Below are 16,521 nucleotides of genomic sequence, written 5' to 3'. Positions count from 1 at the left end.
GGGTGTGGTTATCCCTATTGCTTGGTACACTTTTTTCTACATCATCTTTTTCCTTCCCTTCGACACTGTATTATTGTGCTTGGACACAGAGCTCTGTGAACAGCCAGCCTCTTTTGCAATGACCTTTTGTGTCTTGCCCTCCTTGTGCAAGGTGTCAATGACCGTCTTTCTGACAACTGTCAAGTCAGCAGTCTTCGCTATGTCTGTGTAGCCTACAGAACTAGACTGAGAGACCATTTAAAGGCTTTGCAGGTGTTCATTGGTGTGTTCAGCTGTGAATGTGGGTCATGTGACTCTCTCCTGGTACAGAGGACACAGTTTATTGTCCAGCATCAGTGTGTCTGATCTCAGCAGCAGTCTCTCTCTACCTCTGGAGATCGAGTGTCTGGATGATTCATACAGCTGTGCAGTCTCTTATTCATTCACTAACCAGACTAAACACCTCAACATCACTGATCTCTGTCAGACATGTTCAGGTATGTCAACACTGGAGTTTTTTTTTTACCAAACTATGTCTGTTAATACTGTTTTGCAGGGTTTATCTCTAAATGATAAATAAAAGAACTCACATATTTGTGCCTGTGCTGTATCTCAGCACATAAACTACACTTTACTGTTATATACTGAATTATATTTTAATAACTAGAAACTTTGCATGTTTTAAGCAAATAAGTGGCAGTTTAATTGATTATTAAAATTTAGTTGCATCTTTTATAATATATACCCCATTAGATCTGCTGTTGTTTCATCTTGATTGAAGTCTGGTGAGACTGGTTTACTGGTTTTGCTTTATTCATTGCAGATGGTCAACCTGTGTCTGTCAAACCACTGATACTTGCTACTGTAATTCTGCTGCTGCTGCTAGTGGTCTCAGTATTAGCTATGAAGATGTTCTGTCACAGCAGGAGCTACAAAGAAGCAGCACAAGAAAGCAAGTATTACCTCTTTTTATGACATTATAGTGCACAAAATTGCCAACCAATCCTTTTAACCTTCATTTTAAAAATTTCTTTCTTTTTTTTTTGATTTTGTAAATGTATTTTTACTAAACAGCTCAGACTTCTGTGGAAGATCTAGATTATATTAATCCAACATTTACTACAAACAGAGTTCAGGATACGGTAAGATATGTTTGTTGTCATCTGCTCTTTTTATAGGCTATGTAAAAACTGGGATTTTTCTTATTGTGCTGATTCATGCTTGTTTTCTTTTGTGCCCTGAATAATGAAACCTGCCATAAATAATTTTTATCTTGTCCAAATATGACTCAAGATCTCAAATGGCACTCATGATCCGTTGATAGGCTGCATTGGCTGTGAATTTTGGTTTTAATTCAGTTCTTTTGTGTCGCTGTGCATGTACTTACATCTTGAAGCTCTTGTGAGTAGATGTTGATTTCAGCGGGATATTTAATTTCCCATTTTCATTTCCAAGTCTTGGTGTGATTTGGACTTATCACAGTATTTTTCCTAATGATTTAATTATATTATTTGGAAATTTTGCTGCTTTGATTTTCTAAATCTTTGTGCTGTAAGCATATGTAGTTTCAGCACTGGTTTACTGTCTCTTTCTGATGTGTGTCTCTTTTCTTACAGGGAGCTAATGGACAGAATCAGACAGAGTATTCAGAGGTGGCTTTCAGATGATGATCATTCAGACCATGTTATCATAGCACTCAGTTTATTAGCATGAATATGTTGGGACATATGTTTCTATGTAAAAAAGCTTGAAACCTCAAAGGGAAACCACACTCTTTATTTTAAAAAAAAGCTGTATTTCATTATACAGGTACTTTTTTTATTTAAAAAATTGGTCTTTATTTAAAAGGTCTAGAAGATTCACAACAGACAATATTGTATTACACTATTTAAGTGCCTTGCTGCCAAGTTAACTTGAAGCCCCATTAATTTCTGATCCCAAACTTGTCTGCAGCTCTACAGCTTTATTCCTAACAATCATGTCTTGACTTGCAGTGTATTTGAGCTTTTTCGCTTTTGGTATTGCTAAGGATTTTCACTGCCATCCACATTATACTATACAAGTTCTGATTATGAAGCAATAATCATGATAAACAGGACAAAAAAGAGATCAAAAGAAGAAAGAATGCTAAAAAAACGGAGGAAAAAACCTATAGTAAAATGTACATATGTATTAAAGAGACACTATTGAATACATGAATAATCACTTGAGGCTACATCTGCTGACTATTTGTGAGACTTATAACTAGCAAAAGTCAGCCCCTACTGGGTAGAAAATCACAACATCATCCCTGTGACAAAAAGCATCTCTATCTAATGATGGCCTTAAGAAACTGTGTATTCTGAAAAAGTCATTTTAACATCCCATCTGAAAACAACTATACTAAAGCAAATATCTTAATTTGTCATTTATAACTGCCAGTATCTGTACAACCCGTTTAAGACCATAATCTCAGATTAGATGGATTGATGTAAACTGTATGAATATACACGGCTTTAAACATTGTAGCATAATAATTGCAAAGCAAGAACAAGTTTCATTAAAGTAGTATACAGTACGAAATGAAAGATTTAAACCAAGTATGCACTTGAGTGTCATATTGCAGAATGTCACATTTGTTCAAATAAAGTTTTCCTAAATAATGCTGACATATGTAAAATAAACAGTGCACTGATATTAATTTAGGTCATGGCTTTTGTGAATATTTTCAGTAATTTGCAGGGGCGTGGGAAGATGTTTTAGATGTTCTTCCCCTTTTTCTTCTCTTAAACAGGTTTGTTCTTTTGTACTTGATGTTTTTTGTTGTGATGTAATTTTAATAGCTGTAGAAGTGGTTTGTATTTGCTGAAAATTAAACACACTAAAACATGCTCTCTATGCTGATTCATGATTGTTTCCACATGCCACGATAATGTCCAGATACATAACATTGTTAATATTTTTATTAATTTCCAGAATCACACATTATTTTGAGCCATGTGATTGGATTCTGTTTCTCTGTTAACATGACACGACAGTCTGTTGGTTTCACACGATGTGGTTTGTAAGTGAGATATGAGGAAGAAAAAAGTGAGAGATTAAGGAATATTTTAAATATATATATATATTTAATATTTTAGTAGGAGACATAAAACCTCTGAAATCAAAAGTAAGAAAATGTATATACTGTACTCTTCCACCAGCAAAATAGTTTAGGAAATAGCCTCTGCTATTTGTTTGAGGCTCTTTGTAGAATTTGACACAATAGCAGCTCAGTTTGAAAGTTTTAGTGTGTTTCAGTGCTGTGGTCTGTTTTGTCTGTTTGTTTTGTATTTTTTGGTTTTTTGTTTTTGGTGTTGTTACATTTAAGTGCAAAGAAATCAAACTTTTAAGACTGATTTATATATTAAAGGAAAGGAATTTCCTCCTATGTAAGATGCAGGCATGTGATCAGCTAGAGACAAAAAAGAAGGAAAATCTGACCACGCCCCAAGCCACGCCCACAAGTCACGCCCCCAGCACTCATTATTAAAAATATATATTTTAGCACATTAAAAGATATATCTTATATTGTAAAAATACATTACTGTCCTGTAAAAAAAGCAGCATGCATTTAATAATCAATGACAACAATAATAAAGTACTATAATAATATATTTATACTATATAAGTACTATAATATATACTAGTAAAGTAATATAGAATTATTATTATTAAAGTACCTGCCAAAATTTGGAACGACAAACATTATAATTATTAATGATTTTGAAATGACCGTCATAATCCTGCGCTGCATCTAAAGTACCTGCTGAATTTTTTGGTAATATTATAATTATTAGTGATTTTGTGAAATATTATTTTAAATCATGAAGGCTGAATTTATTTGATCATAAATAAAAGAAAAAGGAATATTGTGAAATATTATTCAGCAGAAATTTTCTTTCATCCAACTATCAGTATTTCAGTGTCACACTGACTTTTTAGAAATCATTACAATTTATGTGACTCTCAAGAAACATTTCTGATTATTATCAATTTTGAAAACAATTTTGCTGCTTCATATTTTGTGTGGAAGTGATGATGCACTTTATTTTTTGATTAATATAAAGTTTAATGAACAGCATTTATTTGCATTTATCAAAATATTAATTAAATTCGTTAATGCATATATTAAATAGAAATCATTTTAAATGTCTTCACTCACTTATTTGTCCACTTTCATGCATTACAATAAAAAATGATTAATTTCTCTCTCTTTTTAAAATCTTATACAAATGTTTGAGTGGTATCATTGTTTCCACAAAAATATTAAGCCGCAAAACTGTTTCTAACATTTATAATAATGAGAAATGTTTCTTGAGCTGCAAATCAGCATATTAGAATGATTTCTGAAGGATTATGTGACACTGAAACTTCTTTGTAAACAACAACAGATTTATAAACGTTTCTAATGACGAATGTTGCGTTCCCAAATGCAAATTAAAGTGGCTCAAACCAAAGTCCTAAAACGGTCCTGCAGATGGTGCCGCGAGCTCGTGCAGCGCTCTCAGGACCATTCCGTCTGTGATGTTTCTTTTCGCAGTTTATTTAAGGCCATTTGCGCGATTTCAGTCATCATGCAGTAATCAACATAATCTGAATGAAGGAATGATCTCTGATCTCTTGTCAGGTGTTCTCCAACCTCATCAGGCATAATAGGAGAGACTCAGAGCTGTTATACTGGCAAAAGGTGGTTGCAAAAAGTATTGAATTAAAGAGTGCCATTAAATTATGTAAAGCATGTATTAAAAAACAAAAAAACATTTATTTCATAATGAGAAAATTAACTTTTTTAATAGAAGATCAAAGGGATTAATTATGCATTTTTTTAAAGGTTTCTTTGTTCATGTTTACCACCAACAATTCTGACCAAGACTGCATTTGACTGAAGAGTAGGAAAGATGCTGTCTGAGCTACTGTCAGCTACTACAAACTCCTCAAGTGTGGAAAAAAATTGCTGTGACGACCTCTCGTTGCTTTCATGCTGTATGAAACAACACAACATCTACTGTTAAAAAAGAAGAAGTTGAACGTCTACAACTAAACTGATAAACAACTGCTAGCATTCTCCATTATCATATATATTGGTAAATTTTATATAATATGGTGATGGGTTAATCGGGAGTTTTAAACTGTGGACAAAATAAAATAAAAGGAAATTGTGATGTAAAAAAAAATTGAATGTGAGGCAAATTGTATTTAATTTATTTCCAAACGAATGCAAAGTTTCTTGGGGAATGCAAAACATTTACCAGTGAACACAAAAGCACAAAAAAATATTTTATTTTTTTCACTTATATTTTTTAGTGGCTCTGTCCTGAGAAACACTTTTTCCTGCAGTTTAATGCGTCCCGTATTTCTAACTACTGGACTAACCATGCCTTTATTTATGGATGCATTCTTTTGAGTCGGTTCTTTCACTGAACTGACTAAACATTTTTGCAAAATAGTCTGAATCGATTCGTTCGATTCGCGCTCTCTTACTGAATCGTATGAAGCGTTCACAAATACGCACTGGACAGTTTGCCAAATGTTTCAGCCTGTACATTGGCATATGGAGCCCCGCACATGACATGCAAGAAAAAATAAATAAATTGTGAGCACGATTTACTAATTCGTTCCCTCAATGTACTAAAACGTGCACATGATTACTATAGCGTTCCCTCGATTTACTATTTCGTTCACTCGATTTATAAATTGTGTGGACGATTCACTAATACGTTCCCTCGATTTGCTAAATCGTGCGCACAATTTATTTATTTTTTCTTGCATGTCATGTGCGGGGCTCCGTACATACTCAAGAAAATCTGTAACATTAACATATAACGAATTGAACTTTTAAGTGTTGTTTTTTTATTTTTTATTATTTTATTTATTATTATTATTTTTTTTTTTATTTTATTTATTATTATTATTTTTTTTTGTCTGACTAGTAGAGAATGATGATGAATTTTTCTTATTTTTCCACCATAATCATTACCTCGAAGTAGCAGCTTTGCAGGACGAAGTCCCATCTCAATATTGTGGCACAATGTTACATATGAGCTGTTAAAGAAGATGGTTTATGCATTTATCAGTTTTTTCTTATGGGTTTTAGGAGGTAAGTTATAAATGTTAATTTACATATTTTTATTATTTTTTGTTATTGTCGTTTGTTTGTTTGTTTCATTGAACTGTTAAAACCTTTTGCAGATTTTAAGTTGACACAGCAGCAACTTCTGTCAAATACTATGAAAAACACCTTCAGTTCAGCAACAGTAAACAGTAAGTGTTAGGTTTTCACTTAAGTGGACTTATGGTGCTGCTCATTTGCTTTAGACAAGTACTTACAGGATGAAGTGTGTTGCTTTTATTGTGTCTTTTGCTTTGTTTTTGTTCTTTAAAAAGTTTAAGAAATCATGAAGGCAGTAGATATTTCAAATAACCTGAAGATATCTGAAATGACAGTCTGTGACTGTTGTCGTTGTCTGTTTTGTTTCAGGTTTGTCTGGAGTTTTTACAGATGAAATAGAGACAATATCCGTGATGGAGGGAGATTCTGTCGCTCTAAACACTGGTGTTACTGAAATACTGACAGATGATCTGATACTGTGGACATTTAAACTTTACAATTCAGAGACTCGTTTAGCCGAAATCTATAAACAGATCAGCTCTGTGTATCATAGTAAAGAAAACAATGAGATATTCAGAGACAGACTGCAGCTCGATGAGGAGACAGGATCTCTGACCATCACAAACATCAACAAATTACACTCTGGACTTTATAAAGTGCAGATCATCAGTGGAGATGTCAAACACAAGAGCTTCAGTGTTGCTGTCTATGGTGAGTAAACAGAATTAATTATATTAATTGTTTGATATTGTAATGATATTAGCCTAATTGTTTTTTATATCAATTATATTAATTTATTGTTTTGTTAGGTTTTGCTGTATTTGGCTGAGCAGTGGTTTGGGTGTCTCGCCAATGTATTCGATTTCTCTAATGCATAAAATAAGTAAGCTTGACCAGAGTTATTGTAGGGAGAGGAATTTGTTGAAGGTAATAGTGTAGCACAGTTATTCAGCAGTGATGTTAGCATGTCTGCCTTCAAGAATCTTAGCCCTTGTAAGAATCTCAGCTTCTCCTCAAACTTCTGCCTGTGAGACAGAACTTTATACCTGAAGACAAAAGGGCTACAAACATGATACTGTTAGGATCTCTGCTGGAGATCCTGCAATCTACAAGAAGTCCCTGAGAAATGCTGTTCCTTTGTTATTCTAACTGTATGGACCATTTGGTTCACAACTTTACAGACAGTTCCTGTTAGTTGCATCTGAGGCGTAGTCACAATGTAAATGCATCTGACTAAAGCTATGTCCACACAAGGCCAGAGCTTTCCCTAACTGATCTTTTTTTTTCCTCGTCTCAAGAAATATCTGCGTCCACATGAAACCACAAAACCGACACAAAATGATATAGTATACATGCCAGACCAGCATGTGGCGTTGTAGTTTTGCCACAGAGATACACTAAAAATGGAGAAGAAGACTTGGACTATGCGTGTAAACCTTGCGCGTGGTATACAAACGAACATAGAACAATACATTTATTAATCTGTGTTAATGTTAATAAAAAGACAAACGTTCAGTGTTTGTTCATGTTTTTGTTGCTGTTACGTGACGTAGTGGTGTCTGACTAGGGGCGAGATGTGGGCTGATGACGTATTCGTTTTAGAAAATATACAGAAACCGATATAGTGGTGTCTTTTTTTTGAAGAAGGCGGTATAGTTTTTTGTAAATTTGTAAATGATTGGATTGATTTTTAGTTTGTGCATTTGATTTTTATTTTTTATGTAGAGTTGATGTATTTTGCCCACATCTCGCCCCTAGTCAGACACCGCTACGTCACGTAACAGCAACAAAAACATGAACAAACACTGAACGTTTGTCTTTTTATTAACTAACATTAACACAGATTAATAAATGTATTGTTCCATGTTCGTTTGTATACCGCGCGCAAGGTTTATGCGCATAGTCCAAGTCTTCTTCTGCATTTTAAGTGCATCTCTGTAGCAGAATTACAGCGCCACATGCTGGTCTGGCATGTATACTACATCGTTTTGTGTCGGTTTTGTGGTTTCATGTGGATGCAGATATTTTTTGAGACGAGGAGGGAAAAAAAGATCGGATCTGGCTTCGTTATAGACGTAGCCTAAATTAAATTTTCATTGTACCAGCTGGACATGCATTTCTTCGATTATTTTTAGATGATTATTATGGATCTTTATGCACATCTTTTTAAAGGGTTAATTGTTCATGATAATTTAAAATCTATATATATTTCATGTTTTTAGCTCTTCTGACTGTTCCTGTCATCAGTGTTTTTACACAAAACCCTTCAGTATCAGAAAGATCATCACAGCAGAATTGTTCATTGGTGTGTTCAGCTGTGAATGTGGGTCATGTGACTCTCTCCTGGTACAAAGGACACGGTTTATTGTCCAGCATCAGTGTGTCTGATCTCAGCATCAGTCTCTTCCTACCTCTGGAGATCGAGTGTCTGGATGATTCCTACAGCTGTGTTGTGGCTTATTCATTCAACAACCAGACTAAACACCTCAGCATCACTGATCTCTGTCAGACATGTCCAGGTACTTAAGTGTTCACCAAACTCGTTGTACCTCTAAAACAACAACAACAGAAAAGGAAAATGTTGTGCTAGTTTCTCTCTAAATGTTTCATAAGTGTAGTTGAATTCACATGGGATGTACACATTGAGTATTTTACTAATTGCGTCCTTTTGTGCATGTGCTGTTCAATGCATTTAAGAGGCATTTTCCCCATTATTTATTTTTTCCCCATTTGATGGATATATTCTTATGAATGACAGAAATTAATTTCTGTACAGTATTTTTCAGATTACATTAAGACTCAACATAACAGACTTTTTTAAATACAGAAAACAATTTTATCCAAATAATTAAGGAAAAAAAATATGGATTTATCAATTATCAAATTAACTGTAAGTTTAATTCTTTAAGATATTTACCCCATCAGTTCTGCTGTTATTTTATCTTGGCTAAAGTTTAATGAGACCCTTTAACAATAATGACTGCTGTTCTGTTCATTACAGGAGCCAGTCAACATTTATTTCTCACACCACTGATAATTGTTGCTGTATTGCTGTTGTTGCTGCTAGTGGTCATAGCCGGAGTTGTGTTTAAGTTTTGTCACTGTAAAAACTACAAGCGAACAAAACAAAAAGGCAAGTATTAGCGCTTGATGTTTTTCACCAAAATAATGCCAACAAATTCTTTTAACCCCCAATTTTATAAATTGATTATTATTATTTATCAGCTCAGACAATTGAGGAAGAGGTTGATTGTACTGCTGCAACATTTAATACAGAGATATGTATGTGTTTGTTTATTGTTTTTTTTTTAGAAAATCTTTTTGCTGGTAGAAAACTTGCTAAGCTAGTATTTTGTGTTTGCATATCTGCTCGTGGCTTAACACTCAGACATCATAAGTAAAAATTGGACTCGTTCTTAATGTGCTGATGCTTGCTCATTTTCTTTTGTGGGCTGAGTTATGAAACCAGCTCTGAAAATACAATAAAGTGTATTTGATCTTATTTTAACATGATTTGAGATCTGCTGATGTCTTAAAGGGTTAGTTCACCCAAAAATCTAAATTATGTCATTAATGACTCACCCTCATGTCGTTCCAAACCCGTAAGACCTCCGTTCATCTTCGGAACACAGTTTAAGATATTTTAGATTTAGTCCGAGAGCTTTCTGACCCTCCATTGAAAATGTATGTACGGTATACTGTCCATGTCCAGAAAGGTAATAAAAACATCATCAAAGTAGTCCATGTGCTATCAGTGGGTCAGTTAGAATTTGTTGAAGCATCAAAAATACATTTTGATTTTTGGCTGAACTAACCCTTTAAGTGCATTGGCTGTGACTTATGGCTTCAGTTGATTTCTTATGTGGAGTCTGGGCAGGTGGTGCTCATGTTGACCAGATGTTGGACTGGTGGTGAAATGTTAAATTTTCTGCTTCTATATTTTAACAGCCTTTGTTGAAAATGTTCATGTGCAATATCATTATTGGATTCAAATCTCTTCCTGATGTGTGTCTCTTTTCTTACAGGAGACTAATGGAGAGCATCAGACAGAGTACTCGAGAGTTGTTTTGAAATGAGCTCACTGTCTGTTTTTGTACAGCTTATTGTGGGGTTATTATAGGGCTGGTAGAACATGTTAAAATGCAAGTCAGTATTAAACAAAGTTGAACTACAAATGCACTGGACTGCATTGTTAAACAAGTTTTTCGGTCTTTCATGCTTTCAGTATTTTTATTACTTTCTGAAAGTAATTTATCTTTTTTTAAGAAAAATACCAGAGGTCTAGAGAATTCACAACATGATTCTTGTCTGCACCTGCCCGGGTTTGAGACAGATGAATCATTTCAACATCAGCATTATACTAAAGCCTTCATGTCTAGACCTAAGTTCAGCTGAGTATGTGTTTAGAATTTTTTAGTCATTTTACTGTAACATACCATGCTGGTTCTAAGTATGAACTAAGAGTCATAAACAGGATGAAAAGACATAAAGAAAAAGAATTAAACTCAAATAATTATATACAACCAGCAAGATTAGTACTCTTTTATTTTGCTGAAGAAAGGTGACTTTGTAAATGTAAGATGCATTAAATAACATACCGATATAATAATACCAATATAATAAACGCAACAAGAATTTCAATCAGAATTACAAGCTCTCTAGTTTAAGGGTCTCTCTTGTCTCTTATTCACCCAGTGATAATAATTCAGTTATATTAAATGTGCTTGGGGGCAGTACTGTAAAATGCTGCTCTAATCACTATGTAACATGAGCTGGTTGTGCTAAGCAAAGCACAAGACAAAGGAGATATCAAAATAGTTATTTTTAATAATCCATAGGAGAAAAGGGCACAACCAAACACAAATCCAAATGATCTAACATCAAACATTAAAAGCACACAAAGGAATAAAAGAGAACACAGACTTTAAACAATGAACATAATCAGTGGGAAACAGAAACAGGTGTGGGGCTAATTAATTAATTAAACAAGAAAAGGAACATGACCAAATAATGAAACTAAGTGACAACAGAAGTCCATGACTGTGACACACTAAGTCTAACATTGAATTTTGCCAAGACTTTCGATTACAGATCCAAGTTGACAAGATTTTAGTAATCTCTTGACACTTTCGTTTGGTTGTTTTAAGCTTTCACTCCAGTGAGATGTTTTGTACTTGAGTATGTTTTTTTTTTTTTTTTTTTATGTGAGAGAAGCAGAAACACAACTAACGTGGAGATGTTGAACATCTTTAAGATAGCTTCTGTGTTTAAATACACATTATTTTGAAACTCTAAAATCAGATTGTTTTTTTTTCACATAACATTTCATGCATTAACAGCTGTAATAAAATCTGGTCTGTTTTTAGGTCAGTATAGCTTATGGAGTCAGGGTGTGTTTTACATACTGTGTTCAACAGTAAGGATTATTAAGGATTTTACAATTTGGTTTGAGTGTTTTAGAAAGTGAGGTGTATAGCTATTAGATTTGCTTAGATTTTGCTGTTCATCACTACACAGGACCATGAAAAGTTGATAGTTTTCAAAAACATTTATGAGAATATTGTCAAATGCTGCTGTCTTCTGTCTATGTGACACAAATTGTAAGTGGATTTCATTTCATTTGAAACGTTCATACAGATTCTTATATGTGATTGGCTTGTTTAACTAAGCTAAATTTAGTATTGCTCTTTTAATTCATACTACACTAAGTACTTTGTGTTGAACATTTTTATTATTGGAAATCTTTCTGTTTCCAGGTGAAGTGGGTTCAGTGTCAGTGATGGAGGAAGATTTTGTCACAAACACTGATGTTAAATTACAGACAAATGATCAGATACTATGGAGGTTTGGATCTCATAACAGCTGAAATCATAAAAGGGGCCAAAAAAACTTTATGTTTGCCAATAATGATGAATGATTCAGAGATAACTGCCAGGTGGACAGTCAAACTGGATCTATGACCATCAGAAACATCAGAATTGAACACACTGTACTTTATGAAATCACTGTCATTATCGGTGGAAAAACCTCATTGAAAAATGTCACTACTGTGTATGGTAAGTAAGCCGTCATAAATGTAACTAACGCTCAATTCTACATGTTTCTTCTCAACTTTGCATTTACACGCTCATGTCTTACTTTATTTGTTTCTCAGGAAAACGTTTTATTCAGACTCTGAGAATGTTTTGCATCATTTTCACTGTTTTCCAGCTCGTCTGCCCACAACTCTGCACTTTCATCACCATCAACATTTACAGTTAAAGTGGAGAGAAGAACATCAAGATGAACATTAATCAGTGTAAGATGACCTGTACAGCAGCATTGTTCGGAAAATAATGACTGACAAATTAGACCGTCTTCCAGTTTCACTAAATCTGCTCAAAAGTAGTTCAAATTAAAACCTGTTTTTATATAATATATAATGATGTTTCTAAATATCCATTATGTCATGTCTTCCCACCATTGAAACCTTATATGAAAAGTACCACTGAGTTGTGTGACAGCTGCTCTTTGTAGGTCTTTGCTCTTAAATGTAGATGTACTGTAAGTTGAGTAATGATGGGAAAAACCTCCACCTCACACATAGTCTATTTGTTTATTATACAGGTGCTTCTCAATAAAGTAGAATGTCGTGGAAAAGTTAATTTACTTCAGTAATTCAACTCATTGTGAAACTTGTGTATTTAATAAAATCAATGCACACAGACTAAAGTAGTTTAAGTCTTTGGTTCTTTTAATTGTGATGATTTTGGCTCACATTTAACAAAAACCCACCAATTCAACAAATTAGAATACTTCATAAGACCAATAAAAAAAATTAAAATAATTTTTAGTGAATTGTTGTCCTTCTGGAAAGTATGTTCATTTACTGTACATGCACTCAATATCTGGTAGGGCCTCCTTTTGCTTTAATTACTGCCTCAATTCGGCGTGGCATGGAGGTGATCAGTTTGTGGCACTGCTGAGGTGGTATGGAAGCCCAGGTTTCTTTGACAGTGGCCTTCAGCTCATCTGCATTGTTTGGTCCCTTGTTTCTCATTTTCCTCTTGACAATACCCCATATAGATTCTCTGTGGGGTTCAGGTCTGGAGAGTTTGCTGGCCAGTCAAGCACACCAACACCATGGTCCTTTAACCAACTTTTGGTGTTTTTGGCAGTGTGGGCACGTGCCAAATCCTGCTGGAAAATGAAATCACCATCATCAAAAAGCTGGTCAGCAGAAGGAAGCATGAAGTGCTCCAGAATTTCTTGGTAAACGGGTGCAGTGACTTTGGTTTTCAAAAAAACACAATGGACCAACACCAGCAGATGACATTGCATCCCAAATCATCACAGACTGTGGAAACTTAACACTGGACTTCAAGCAACTTGTGCTATGAGCTTCTGCACCCTTCCTCCAGACTCTAGGACCTTGGTTTCCAAATGAAATACAAAACTTGCTCTCATCTGAAAAGAGGACTTTGGACCACTGGGCAACAGTCCAGTTCTTCTTCTCCTTAGCCCAGGTAAGACGCCTCTGAAGTTGTCTGTGGTTCAGGAGTGGCTTAAGAACAGGAATATGACAACTGTAGCCAAATTCCTTGACACGTCTGTGTGTGGTGGCTCTTGAAAAGTCCATTCCTTGTGAAGTTCACTCAAATTCTTGAATCGATTTTGCTTGACAAAACTCATAAGGCTGCGGTTCTCTCGGTTGGTATTGGTTGGCATCTTTTTCTTCCACACTTTTTCCTTCTACTCAACTTTCTGTTAACATGCTTGGATACAGCACTCTGTGAACAGCCAGCTTCTTTGGCAATGAATGTTTGTGGCTTACCCTCCTTGTGAAGGGTGTCAGTGATTGTCTTCTGGACACCTGTCAGATCAGCATTCTTCCCCATGATTGTGTAGCCTAGTGAACCAAACTGAGAGACCATTTTGAAGGCTCAGGAAACCTTTGCAGGTGTTTTGAGTTGATTAGTTAATTGGCATGTCACCATATTCTAATTTGTTGAGATTTGTTGAATTGGTGGGTTTTTGTTAAATTTGAGCCAAAATCATCACAATTAAAAGAACCAAAGACTTAAACTACTTCAGTCTGTGTGCATTGAATTTATTTAATACAGGAGTTTCACAATTTGAGTTGAAATACTGAAATAAATAAACTTTTCCATGACATTCTAATTTATTGAGAAGCACCTGTATTTGTCATCATCCTGAGCTGCACACCAGATTGATATGTATATAGGTTAATTAAATCTAGTGCAAATGAGCTCCAGGTGTGCACATATTCCCTTTCAGGCCTGATGGTTTGCCCTGTGGGAACAAACACGACAAGGATGATTCAAGGCAGACAGAATGGGATGAGCTATTAAGTTTCTTATAAAAGATTCATTTAACGGAAATGATACACAAGCCAGTGGCAGGATAATACGGATAATTATGATCTTAGAACATGGTTTCCTATTGCAGAAAATGATCGAAAAGATCTGCAGGAGTGGCATGAGCCTGGAGACCAACAGGAGATAAACATGAGCCTGGTTTTGTTGCTACTGACCAAACTGGTCACTGAATATCTGTAATGTATACGCTCAGTGAGGGCACCTCAGAGGATATGCATTACTGTTAGATAACAAAAGAACATTTTTGTCGAGGGCTAGAGATAACTAATACCATATGGTCTCTCTGGGCTTTCTGTATGTTTCCATTTGGCCCCAATATGAAGTTGAAAGCTAACTTGTTCCTTGTACAATTTACAGTGCTCTTTGCAAGGCACTTATAACTGTACTGTTGTAGGAAACACAAAAGCCCAATTTTCGACGGTACTTCAAAAGTAGCCGTGTGTATTATGTGTGTTTTCTGTTTTATCAAAATTTTGGTAAAATTGTGGTGAGACTAGTTTTAAGGTTGAGGGACTGTGCACATGAAAATTACTGGGTTAAAAGCCTTGTACATTTATATAAATAGTTTATGCAATATTATGTGAAATACGTATTACTTTTTAATTATATATCATTTTATAGTCATGTGATAGGATTCTGTCTCTTTTATGATGGTGTTGTCAGGATGTAGTTTGTAAGCGAGAAATGAAACTGAATTTCTCAGAGCTATGTGGTAGTTTGTTTGATTGACTGGAATTTAATAGCCTACTAGGCTATATGATCCGCAAATGAAGTCACTGTCATAAAACTATTTCAGCGAACTCAGGTTTTTAGAGACCTAAAATCTAAAATGAGGAGCAGCTATCATTGTCAGAGATGAGAAGTGCAGCCTGCAGGAAGTAATCAAGCTCTGTGACCATCAGGGTGGAGAGCATCAGTGAGTCATCTGAGTGAAATAAAAGCTGGATGATCCTGTAACTAATGCATTACGGGAAAGACCAGAGAGAAAACGAAAGACAGAGATGCTGTAATGTATCTGCATTTTTATCATGATAAAACAGAGTTAACATTTTGTTTTGAAAGTTGTGGTGTATCAGGTCAATCACAGTCTTCATCACATTTTTTTTTTTTTTGGTTTTATTTTGTGTTTTACTTCATGTATTTATTAATGTTCATTGTCAATTGTCATTTATTGTATTGAGCTAATAACTGTTGTTAACAATTTTACATCAATAAAAAAGTACTTAATTCACACAACATGCTGATGTTATTGTTGTGGTTGTTGTTTTAATGTAAATCCTAATAGAGGCTACAAAAAAAAAAAAGGTTGGCTCATTACTGATTTTCTGTCAGTAATCCAGCTACACAGACTGTCAGCACACTCTCAAGAGGTAAATGTTTTCTTAAAATATCTAACTGTAACTGGTTTCCTATGTCTTTTTCTCTTTTTTAGTTTAAGAGAATATGTAAGTGCAACCAGCTCTGTTCAGTTAAGGATACTTCTTTCCCCAACTCCACTAAGTCACAAAGTTATTGAATATATGGTCCATATTGTTTTATGTATTTTTTTATTACTTGGGTTTATGCATTAACATAACATTCTAAAGTGCTCACATACTCTGGCCTTCATAAACAATTGTTTTTGCATTAACAAATGGAAGGAGGCACATTATAACTCTAAACTCAATTGTGCATTACAGATGCGGTCACATCTTGCTATCTCATCATCTACAGAGAGAAACTGCCTCTCAATCACACAAAAATACACATAATGATGGATTTACAGGCGTCAGAGAGGATTGTCAAAATACAGTATTTCACTGGAACTTGGTCTTCATTATACTGATTTCTGTTTCTCTTTTTGATTTACTGAAGTATTTATTTATGGACAGTGTGAACTGTCATTTATTAATGTATTCTGCTAATAATGGTTGTTAGATCACTGTCATTTTTGCTACAATTTCACATGTCAGGAAATAAAATAAAAGTATATACCTATAAATGACACAACATGCTGTGGTGGAGGTTGTTGTTTTTTATGAAAACCCTAATAGA

At 34.7% G+C, this 16,521-nt stretch overlaps 1 protein-coding gene and 1 long non-coding RNA gene across 3 annotated transcripts; both read left to right on the top strand.

The window, feature by feature from the left end:
* The first annotated feature begins 259 nt into the window (after nucleotides 1–259).
* LOC122134990 lies at nucleotides 260–2,830 on the top strand. Of its 2 annotated transcripts, XR_006153242.1 has the most exons (4): nucleotides 260–476; nucleotides 803–935; nucleotides 1,054–1,121; nucleotides 1,596–2,830. It is a non-coding gene; the product is annotated as an uncharacterized LOC122134990 (long non-coding RNA). The 2 variants fall into 2 exon arrangements; XR_006153241.1 differs by having other exon boundaries at nucleotides 803–1,121.
* A 3,141-nt stretch (nucleotides 2,831–5,971) lies between these two features.
* On the top strand, nucleotides 5,972–9,287 carry LOC109112942. The gene is made up of 5 exons (XM_019125820.2): nucleotides 5,972–6,097; nucleotides 6,190–6,261; nucleotides 6,479–6,820; nucleotides 8,332–8,628; nucleotides 9,111–9,287. The coding sequence occupies exons 1-5, from the start codon at nucleotides 6,055–6,057 to the stop codon at nucleotides 9,251–9,253; spliced, it is 897 nt and encodes a 298-aa protein (XP_018981365.2). The 5' UTR covers nucleotides 5,972–6,054; the 3' UTR covers nucleotides 9,254–9,287.
* The last annotated feature ends 7,234 nt before the right edge of the window (nucleotides 9,288–16,521 follow it).

This window comes from Cyprinus carpio, chromosome A22 (genome assembly GCF_018340385.1).
Source record: "Cyprinus carpio isolate SPL01 chromosome A22, ASM1834038v1, whole genome shotgun sequence".
Taxonomy (NCBI): Eukaryota; Metazoa; Chordata; class Actinopteri; order Cypriniformes; family Cyprinidae; genus Cyprinus; species Cyprinus carpio.
This window is presented reverse-complemented; position numbering and strand designations above follow the sequence as displayed.

What these genes read in the sequence shown, in the direction of transcription:
- LOC109112942 (XM_019125820.2), top strand. Translation starts at nt 6,055, where the DNA reads ATGGTTTATGCATTTATCAGTTTTTTCTTATGGGTTTTAGGAG. An exon ending in TTTCTTATGGGTTTTAGGAG is followed by an intron (nt 6,098 to 6,189) that starts GTAAGTTATAAA and finishes AACCTTTTGCAG; the next exon opens with ATTTTAAGTTGACACAGCAG. An exon ending in CTTCAGTGTTGCTGTCTATG is followed by an intron (nt 6,821 to 8,331) that starts GTGAGTAAACAG and finishes TCATGTTTTTAG; the next exon opens with CTCTTCTGACTGTTCCTGTC.